Source organism: Lathyrus oleraceus, chromosome 6 (assembly GCF_024323335.1).
Source record: "Lathyrus oleraceus cultivar Zhongwan6 chromosome 6, CAAS_Psat_ZW6_1.0, whole genome shotgun sequence".
Classification (NCBI taxonomy): Eukaryota; Viridiplantae; Streptophyta; class Magnoliopsida; order Fabales; family Fabaceae; genus Lathyrus; species Lathyrus oleraceus.
The window spans coordinates 406,425,632-406,436,694 of record NC_066584.1 but is presented as its reverse complement, the minus strand read 5'-3'; the positions used below and the strand labels follow the sequence as shown (position 1 = coordinate 406,436,694).

Sequence of the window (11,063 nt, the reverse complement as noted above, 5' to 3'; positions counted from 1 at the left end):
TTCGAGAGATAATAGATAGAGGAGATGTGAAAATATGCAGAGTACCTACACTTGACAATATTGCTGACTCACTGACAAAGCCTCTTGCGCAGTAGAAACATGATGGCCATACTAGATCTATGGGCATTAGGGGTATGCCTGATTGGCTCTAGTGCTAGTGGGAGATTGTTGGTGTATGCCCTAGAGGCCAATACTTTTGGTACTTGTATCGAATTATTTATTAATAATAAAAAGCTTTTTCTTTATTATATTTGTTTAATAAAGTCCCTAGAATAGCTAGTCCGTTTAATGTATCAAGTGTGACTTAATCATGAGATCACATTAAACATAAGGACACTATTCTTAAAGTATTTGTATCGAGCTTTATTGTGAAGTGGGATAACATTAAAGCATTAAGACTATTATGTATATAGACTGATGATCACATCTCATGGATCATGCATAAGGAGTTATCAAGTCTTAAACATATGTATGAATATTAAGAGTAATATTTATACTAGATTGACCCGCTATGAGAATACTATATAGAATGTTATGCAAAGTGTCATAAGTTATTCTAATGGTGATAATGGTGTATACCACCCTTCGACCTGAAACCACTATGGACCCTAGATGTAGAGTCGAGTGCCTTATTACTGATCAAACGTTGTCCTTAACTGGATGACCATAAAGACAGTTGATGGGTACTCAACGAAGCATGCTAGGGGACATGAGTGACCTAGATGGAATTTGCTCATCCTGCGTAACAGGATAAAAGTCTATGGGCCCAATATTGAATTGGACAAGGATGACACGGTCTATGCCTTGTGTTCAATATAGACATACTGGCAAAAGGGTAATTGTACATATAAGTATTATCACAAAAGGATTTGTCAGATCACATGACATTTTCATGTCTTGGGTAACAGTGATGTGTTGCTAGATACTGCTCACTATTTATTATGTTAAATACGTGATTTAATATAATTGCTAATGTCACGAAAACCTACAGGGTTACACACAAAAGGACAGATTGATGAGAGATTGAGTAACTAAGGAATACCGTAATGTACGGTGCCCTTAAGTGAATTGTAGAATATCGTAAGGTACGGTGTACTTAAGTAGAATACGAAATATGGTAAGGTACCACACGCTTAAGTGATTTTGGCATATTATAAGATATGAGCCACATACACTTGAGTGGACTTTTTAGCTTGTAGCCCACACAAGTGGTTCTATAAATAGAACCCTTGTGTAGAAGCATTTGTGCAGTTGCAATTTCATTTCTCTGTCACTCTCACTCAAGACCTTCATTCGTAGCAGCTAGCACTGAGATTGAAGGAATTTGTTCGTGTGGACTGAGTAGAGGCGTTGTCATCGTTCAACGTTCGTGATCGCTCCACAGATCTGCATCAAAGGTTACAATCGTCACAAGAGGTAACGATTCTATCATTGATCATGCCCATTTGTAAGAATCACTAAAGGAGAAATTTTAAATTCCGTTGCATTTTGGATCGCTTTTCTCCTTCAATTTGATATAGTAACTATGTCGTACATAATGGAAGAAATATGGGGTTTATTAAGAATGATAAATATTAAAGGGGTAATGCTAACTTGTGCCCTTAGGACACAAGATAAGACACCCATTTGTAGAAAGTTTGTAATGAAAAAATGAATTATAAAATGAATTTTATACCTTTATTAAAATTAATGCATAATTTCCAATACAAAATTACTTTCTTTAGTTCTTATCTTGTGCCCCTAGGGCACAAGTTAACATTAAAGTTAGAGTTGGTTACAAAGATGGAAGTCATTAATAATGACAGTTAATTACTACCTCAAATATAAAGTTAGGAATTTGAGGTAGTTACTATAATTGAAATTTAACTTTATTTAAAAAATCTACAACTTAAAAAAAGATACGACTTTTAAGAGATATATTTAAAAATCTAATTAAAAAACTATTTAATTGAAGTTTAACTTTGTCTCAAAAACCACAATTTTATCTAAATTTTAGTAATCTTAAAAATTAAATAAAATAGTACAACAAAAACTACTAGAATTGAGCCGACCAAATAATAAATATATATAGATTAAAGATAATGCAGTGTCAGTTTAAATTAATTTTATATTATTATCTAATATAATTATACATCCTCCGTCTCATAAAAAATATCTTATTTAAACAATTCACGGTTCTTAAGAAAATGATTGGATATGTTGGTTTTGATGATAAAGCTAATACTAACATTCAACCATGTCATTAGGGGTGGCAAAACGGGCTCGGCCCGCGGGACATGCCCGTTTTGCCCGCACTTTTGCGCGGGACGGGCCAAGGATTTAGGCCCTCACCCTCAAAAGTGTCTGCCCCGTCCCGTCCCGTTTTCTCGCAGACTTTTGCGGGCACGTGTATTTACATAAATTTTTGCTTTTTTAGGCTTAAAGAGTGCAGTGCCCGCGGGCTTTCCCCGTCCCGCCCTCATTTTTTTGCGGGGCGGGTCTAAGTTTTAGGCCCACATTCTCAACTATGACCGTCCCGCCCCACCCCGTTTTTTTGCGGGCTTTTGCGGGGCGGACCTAAATGGGGCGGACATGCCCGTTTGCCACCCCTACATGTCATGTCATTATTTTAAAACTAAAAATATAACTTGGCGGAATACATACTCCTGATTAGTTGACAATATAAAAATATTTTATACTATCAATATATATATATATATATATATATATATATATATATATATATATATATATATATATATATATATATATATATATATATATATATATGGTACTTGTCATAATCATCATTTATAGAGAAATCACTAATGTCTAATGAAAACACCTCTAACTAGGTCCGGTTGCTCCTATCAAGTCACAATTCCATTCGAATTTTCGTTTTCTAAGCATGTAACATCCGTGAGATTCTAATCGTAACCATTATTAATGTCATGAATATGTGCGTTTTGCCTAATGGAGAAAATCGTGGTCCATGACTTTTGACCCATTTATGGTGTGATTGGATACATGCCTTCTATTTGTATCCATTAAGTTGGAATATGTAAGAGATTTTAAAGCTTGATCATCAAAATAGAGAAATATGATAAAATAAAAGGTTAAATATTTTTTGATCCTTGTAAATATCCTAAATTTTTTTAATCACTCAATTTTTTTTAAAAAAAAAATGATTTTTTAAAAATATTTTATTCACATTGTTGACTCTCTTGCAATTAGCGACAATTATTACAACTTAGCGACCGAATTATCGTCAATTTTAACGATGAATTATTACTTAGAGACTGAATTAACGACATTTTAACGATAATTTTTATGAAGACGATTCTTTAAAACATATATTTTGAAGGATTAAAAACAAAATTTATGATATTTAGAAGTACTAAGAATATGTTTAACCTTAAAATAAATGATATATAAGTATTTTAGTGCAAGTATAATCAATAAATTCTTATAAATATTTAATTTTTACTTTAATTACATCTAAATATATCATTTATGTACAATAATTAAACTCAATTTAAATACTAATAAACAAAATTTAAAACTTGTATAACTCTAAAGAAAATGATACTTTTGTCATTTTATATAATATAAAAATTTAAAAATATATTCAACCCAAAATTTAAAACTATAAATATTTTATTTATTTAACAAATTAAATATACTTTTCTCATATAGTATACTAGTATGTTATCTAGCTGGCGTGGGGTCTAATAAAGAAATTGGGAGTGCAACTCGAAAAACAATGGAAAAAATGACACGAGATTCTAATCGCTAGCCCTTAATCAAAACCCTACTCAACGAAGCTCAACAGCTCCAGCAAAACGAACCTCAATTCGCCGGGAAACGCCGCCGGATTTCGTCGTTGGCCGCCTCAATCGGTAAGAAGTTTCTTCCAGGTTTTCCTTCTCTCTCTTTCTAACTCGAAGTTCCGTTCTGCTCCTCCTCATCGCATACAGAGAAACAACTAATGGTTACTGAAAATAACTCCAACCGGGTCGGGTTGATCCTATCCAGTACCAATTCCATTCGAGTTTTCCTTTCCGGAGCCTCCAACGATCCCACTCTCTCCTCTCAACTCCGGCAAACTTCCTCCGAACTCCTCATCCAATCCGAAATACCGTACGAGCCACTTCGTGCTGTCTGGATCTCCTCTGATCCATCCACCAGACCCGAATTGATCAGACTCTTATCCGGGTCCGGCTTCGTCTTCTCAAGCCCTAAGCCCAGAGAAAAGGTCAAACCCTAATTTCATTACCCCTCTTGTTTTTCATCATTCTCATATAGGAAGATTAATTTTCAAATTTTATTTTATTTTTCTAGTTTCAAAATTTGTTCTTGAGATATAATTAATTAAATTGATTTGGCATGGAAAAGATTTGTTAGATTGTATTACATACTGCTATAATTGTTCATCAGTTTCTGCAAGTAATTGATTTTTTATGTTGATCATTTGGTATGAAGAGTGAAGAATTGAAAGCAAGGTTAAAAAAGTTGGAAGATTTAGCTGAGAGGAAAGCATATAAGGAGCTTGTTAAGGATATTGCACCAAAGGAAGATGTTCAAGAACCTTTCTCCTCTTACAAGGATCAATTAGGATTCGGTAAATTTTTGTTCTTTTCTATCTACTATGAATGATCATTTAGCATATCAATCAAGTTTTCTGTCTAGTTAGTTATTGGTAAAATGAAAAAGATTCTTTCATTAGTAGCTTGATTTATCGCTAAAATAATGAACCATTGCGTTTTATTGCATTGAGGATACAACACTTCATGCCTAGTATTGGTAATGAGATTTTAAACATTTAACTTTATGTTAGCATATTGGTGGTAATGTTGAATTATCTTTGTGCAATAACAGATTCATAGTTCTTGTTATGTTATATATAGGAGCAGGATGCTCAAATACTTGAATATCATTTAAAGTCACTACTACGATTTTGCTTTTTAGTTCACTTTTGATATTTATACCTTTCATTGGATAACTTAATAAGCTTACCATTATGATGATATTTATCACAGTTATCAATCCCAGATAGCGGAGCAGAGTGTCTGACACCAAAAATAGGCTAGCCGATAGCGGGATAACCGCTATTTGACTATTTCTTTAGACTAATTATATGAATAATCTATAAAATATATATTTAATCAAACAAGATTTATTTATTTGAAGGGTAAATCTGGGTTTTTGCATTCAAAGAAGTTCAAACCCGCTCGGGCCGACCCCCTAAACATCAAATAGTGGAGGGTCACCGCTCCGAGCCGCTATCCTGGGGTAGCGCCGCTATCGATAACTCTGGTTGTTACTTTACAAAAGGTGGCTCCTATCTATCACAGTAGAAGTGTCATAACCGAATCTGAGATCTGACTGAATGCAGTTCAGCTAGTTACTGTTTACACAACTCATGGGAAATAGTAAGGTGTGCAGTAAAGTATAATACAGCCGAGTAATAATAGTCCAATAATACCAAACTGATCAATATGAAAGTCCAACTACATATTGCATTCCAAATTGCTTCATATTTTGAAACGAAAAATATTACACAAAATAGAAGGAAATATTTTCCAGCTAGTTCTTAAATGCTTGATCTTCTAAGATTCTATCTCTCTATTCCAAAGAAAGAGGACTTTCCTGTTTTTATTGTCAAACTTTGGAGTTTAAAGAGTTTGGAGGGATCAAGTTGAACAAACTTAAAGGTTGTGTGCAGTTTTGACAGTTCTCTGGAGTTTTTAGTGAGACTAGAATGCTTGTACTTTCCTAAGCTCTTAGTTGTCCTTACCACTGTTACAGAGGAACTAGTTTTTGTGATTTTCTCGTGGAGATGCTCCCGTTACTTTTTGAGGGGAAACTAACTCTGATGGGAACAGGGATAGTTTTTAAAGTATTGTTGAGATAGTTTGTTTTCCTTGTTTTCTTCATAGTTCAGAATACCTGTAAACTTAATGGATCCATGCACACTTATGTCACAAAATGAACATAAATAGGATATTGATTCGGAACAGAGTAATTATATTCAAATACACAATACAAGAACCCGAGATTGTCAACATTTACCTCTCTGTGGCATTTGAACTGTCCTCTTCTTGAAGCTTGCATCGATAATCTTGATCAAACCTGTCTAAGGCATGCAATTCATGATATAATTCCTGCACTCCAAGAAAAAGTTAAACTACTTCAGGACTAGTTTTAATGAAATCATTGGTGCTGCTTATAGAAATTAGAACCCACTGTTTGTAGTATTTTATGATGTTAAAATATGCATATAAATGAAGAAGATAGGCAAGATATAGAGTAAAATTCTGCGCACAACTTTGAGAAGAAGATATGGATATGCGAAGTTCCTTATAACTTGTTTACTCACAGCAGTATATTGAACAAAGGTCATTAATTGTTGCATCACAATCTCTGCCTCCTCTTTCAATTGCCTTTGTGGTGAAAGCTCTGAACCCAACCTAAAAATGAAAAAGCAAACCATAACTAACACATCATTGAATGTTACAAGGAAAAATACACGGTAAATTTAAATCATTTCAACTACAGTTACTTCTCAAAATAGCGTTCCAGGTTGTGCCACTGAGGATCTTTGCATCGATTTCCAAAACACACAACTTCGCCGGAAAATATGTTCAATTCTTCTCTGCCAAAATAGTACAAGATAGTGAAGGTGCAGATAGTAACTGATGTGGATTGAGGTCCATATCAGTAACAGAAAAAATAAGCTACAAACCAAAGTAAAGGCTCTTAATCTTAAGTTAATGACAAACATTTACGGTTAATTTACCTCTTGTTTGCAGCAGCAATTCTCAGGAGTTCATTCATATCTCTAGATACTAAGTTTTGCACTCGATCAGATGGCAGAACAACCTCTTTTAAATGTCTAATGCTCTCTTTTGAAAGAGATTGCATTAGATTGGCACCCTTAACTAGTGTTGCAACTTCAAAGGCCAAAATTGAAATTTTATTTCCTTTTGTTGTAACTCCCGATGTTAAACCACTACTAAGATTCAAATTTGTCATACTACTACCTAGTGTGTCCAAAACATCTACGGACTTGCCAAGTCCGACTGTACCAGCTCTGCCCAAGAGGGAACTCACTTCTGATACCTGTAATACATCAAAAGAGAAGATGTAAAGGAAATCTAAACCTTGTTTTGTTACAAAGGAGGCCTTATAAATAGACCTGAAAAGGGGGGATGATCTAACCCGTGATATTAAACACTTTTTATCTTTAATACATATGTAGTACTAGGTGAATCATTAGCTCATTAGCAAAAGGGCATTTAGTCAATATAACTATGAACCCAACGAACATGTAGGATTGTTTCTATGTCATAAAAGCTTAGACCAACAACTATCCAGAGAGCTAGCCACACTCTATATATATTACCAGGCAGGGGAGGCTAAGAAAGGAAATATTAAGGATTTTATATTTTATTAGAATGGTCACAAAGTTGAAAGATAAGTATCCACTAAGTTTGCAAAAGTCTAACTTCAAAAGCCTCCAAAATAAGCTATTAAGCCGAAAACATAAATCTGTCAAACTAATTTTGATGGCGGTGATTGCGGTCTAAAAACGCTATCAGGATATTCTAACCATAAACAACAAACACCTGCAAAAACACGATGTACTCGTTTATATTATTTCCATTAAATAATATCATAGCTCAAATAGATATCATTACCTTAGAGAATCTTTTATAATATAAACAATTATTAAAACAATGTTCTAACAAGCTTCCTAATGACCTTTCAGTCCTGTTTTTGTTGGATTCTTATTAGATCTTGTTAGTCAAACCTGATCTAACCACATTAGACGGCTATAGATTAGTGCTGTTTCACAGAAGGGCTTTCAAGTTGAGTCTAACGGATTTAGATAGTGGAACTTAATGTTGTCGCATTATTTGTACACTTTCCTTATTGATTGTAATTTTTGATATAACTGAAAATATAGTCTCTTTAATATTCTTTATCATGACGAAGTAAGTAAACTGAATTCTTATGACAAATATATATGGAGTTTTTCCCCTATCTATTTTCTAGAAGTGCGACTTGCCACCGGATGTCGTTTCTCTAATGTCATACAGAAGCTACTTATGCCTGCAGTATCTCTGGTTGGAGATGCTTTTCCCCTATCAGTTTCTTATTCATTTATTTTTTCTTGATTTTTTTTCCAGGTTTGCATGTTATTGTTACAATGTTTACTGGCTATCTTGTTGGATTTGCAGCATTTAGAGCTCTGTTTGATCACAGTCCTGCCATGGTATTGTCTAAAATCTGTTTTACGTTACATTTTACTATAAGCTAAAAAAGTATGTTTCGCAAAAGCTAAATTAGGGCACAGAATTACAAACCACCCTGAGAGGGAGCCAACCTTCTAACTCCCAAACCCCAACAAACTATCCTGGGAAATACCAAAGAACAAAATAATATCTAACATATTAAACTATGTGTCGAAATTTTCAGAAACACCTAAACAAGCAGCAGTATTAGTCAACCAAGATGAAACACAGTATCGAAAACCAGATAATCTCGCAGTAAGCCAACTCCAAGCTTTCAATTTATCCACATCCTAAGAAATGAGTTGAACACCTTCTGCTTACGAGACCACCAAATAGTCCAAATTAAAGCATATAGATTGCTAAGTAATCCCCTCTTTACATTGTTATAGCCAAGTAGTTTAATTGAGTTCTCATCTCTTTCTTATCTATGTTTTCAGAATGCTGCTGGAGGAATTCTTGGGTTGGTGGGTGCCATGCTTGTTGAGACGTTTCTTTTCATTATTAGAAGTTCCAATCCAGATGGCAACAAAACGAGAAAGCCCAATCAAAAATCGAGATCATCCTTTTCCACATCCAGTCTCAAGAAAAACCTGTAGACATGATCAAGATGGTTTGTGTTTTAAGTTATGCATATAGTACACCAATAATACAAAATTATATAGTGTAGTCCATTGTAACTGTAAACACTTCTCTCAGTAATAGATAACTTAGAAGTGACCGTTGCATGATTTATCATTGAGGGCCTTCCTTGAAGGGCGTGAGTATTGTATCTGAAAAATGGCATCTAAGGTATTTTATGCTTTGATCTCAACCTGACATGACTTGAAGAATACCATGCTATCTCTCCATGCATCACACTGAATAAACTAGTATCAATTCTTTCTGAACTGACATGGGTGTTTCATGACATGTAGCTTGTCGAGTGATATGCAGTATTGTTTTCCCCTCCCATTTTTCTGATCGGATTAAAATTAGAGAGGTGCGTGTAATGCACTCATTGATTGCACCTTTTAGTTCTGTTAAGCAATGAAGTAGATGCATATGTACACAACTTGCACTCCTGTTGCTGTATTAAGTTCAAGTGGCTGAGCAATGTAGCAGCACACATTCTTCTGTTGGCCTTATAACACATTAATGAATGAGTGAGTTCATCTTTTTGTTGTTGCTGTTGTTGTTGTGGAAGAGTGCTAATAACACTCTGTTTTTAACACTCTATATAACATTTATTATTTTATTAAGTAAAATTTATAAAGGTCTCACTTTGAAAATGAGTCCAATATAGAGTGGTGAGACCTACACCGGTTTTAGTAAATGAGAGTGTTAGAGGGAGTGTTGAAAATAGAGTGTTTGTAGTGTTTTTCATTCTTGTGTGCCACTACGGTATGTCAACTCTGCCACTATTTGTAGTATTATCGGTAATGAATAGTGGAGTCGTGTATAAGAAGTACAAATCCTGAAGCAGTGAGTTGATGTTTGTTAGTGGGTTTTATGTATAATATACCTAAACCATTAAAACTTTACTACCAGTAGTACTCAAGTAAAAACTCAATTTACTGCTTCATGTTTTATTACTCAAGTAAAGCCATAACTTACTGCCTCATGCTTTATTAGTGAATACTGAATGAAATATTGAGATTTTGACTTTTATGTTGGTTATTTTGTTAATTTAAGTTTATGCAGCAACTTTTATTTGTGAGCAAGTGCTTTATTTTCTATACGATAATTTGCTTTAGCTTTGTGCTACGCTGTCTGCCTTTTTTTAAAACCGGATTTCATGCAAACTGCTATTAACAACATAGCAAATGGTTGAATTCATCTCTCTTTGATTTGAGAAAATGTTTTCTTTATTTACTTTTTGTTTTCATATTTCACATGATTTTCACTTTTTTATCTGTATTTGTTTTGAAGATTTTATAACGTTTATGTTGTTATATAGTACTAGTATGTGCAATATCACATGATTTGAGAAATTTGTTGAAGGCTTATCTAAGTTTCTGCTGTTTATTAATTTTGGGAAATATTGCTTGTACTACGGGAAAGATTGGTAACCTTGTGAGTTATCGTGGTATTGATTTGAGAAATTTGTTGAAAATAAGCATCCGCGGTTTATTAATTTTGGAAAATATCGCTCGGACGATGTCAAAGATTGGTAACCTTGCGAGTTATCCAGAATGGTCTAGTATGTATTCATGTAGTTGATGGAATACATTAAGATCAAAGAAAACTAGCAAAATTTGAACTTCCATATATGGAAGAAACTGAAAAATGAAAACTGAAGTATTACAAGAGTCTTCGCTATTTATAGCAACTGACCATTAAAATTCACAAAATTATATATTTTCACATCATTGACATTTTCTAAGTGAAGTCCATCAGTGTTGGGAGTTAGTTTTTGAACTGTAATGTAAATTGAACCTATATGAACATTATTGCAGCCATCGAATCCGAAATGGAACTGAGGACTGTTCTTCACCTTTAGTCCTTGCACAGTATGGCCTGCATCATGCACAATTTTGTGTACATAATTATACTCAAATCATTATGCAATTTTACTAGCAGAAGATGTGTAGATAGTAGAAATTTAAGGTCTTGAAAACTTACAATTGGACTGTCACAAGGTCCTAAAGCAGTTCCGTTTAATCCATGTGTCATTAGGTGGCATAACACTATTTAGTTCCTAATGATTTAATTTCATAGGCTGTTATTGTGTTTCTTGATAATTTATTATACTGTTCGGTTTTTATATACATTCTTCGGTCACTATTATAAGCAAATTTGATTTTTTTC

At 33.9% G+C, this 11,063-nt stretch overlaps 1 protein-coding gene across 1 annotated transcript; it reads left to right on the top strand.

The window, feature by feature from the left end:
- Positions 1–3,689: 3,689 nt before the first annotated feature.
- LOC127097987 (uncharacterized) lies at positions 3,690–9,163 on the top strand. Its single transcript, XM_051036484.1, has 5 exons — positions 3,690–3,878; positions 3,957–4,234; positions 4,462–4,600; positions 8,172–8,257; positions 8,714–9,163. The coding sequence occupies exons 2-5, from the start codon at positions 3,968–3,970 to the stop codon at positions 8,870–8,872; spliced, it is 651 nt and encodes a 216-aa protein (XP_050892441.1). The 5' UTR covers positions 3,690–3,878; positions 3,957–3,967; the 3' UTR covers positions 8,873–9,163.
- Positions 9,164–11,063: the final 1,900 nt, after the last annotated feature.

Bases quoted from the DNA above. Each gene is read 5' to 3' on its own strand.
- LOC127097987 (XM_051036484.1), top strand. From the start codon at position 3,968: ATGGTTACTGAAAATAACTCCAACCGGGTCGGGTTGATCCTATCCAGT. The intron at 4,601-8,171 runs GTAAATTTTTGT...TTTTTTTTCCAG, and splicing joins CAAGGATCAATTAGGATTCG to GTTTGCATGTTATTGTTACA. The intron at 8,258-8,713 runs GTATTGTCTAAA...CTATGTTTTCAG, and splicing joins TTGATCACAGTCCTGCCATG to AATGCTGCTGGAGGAATTCT.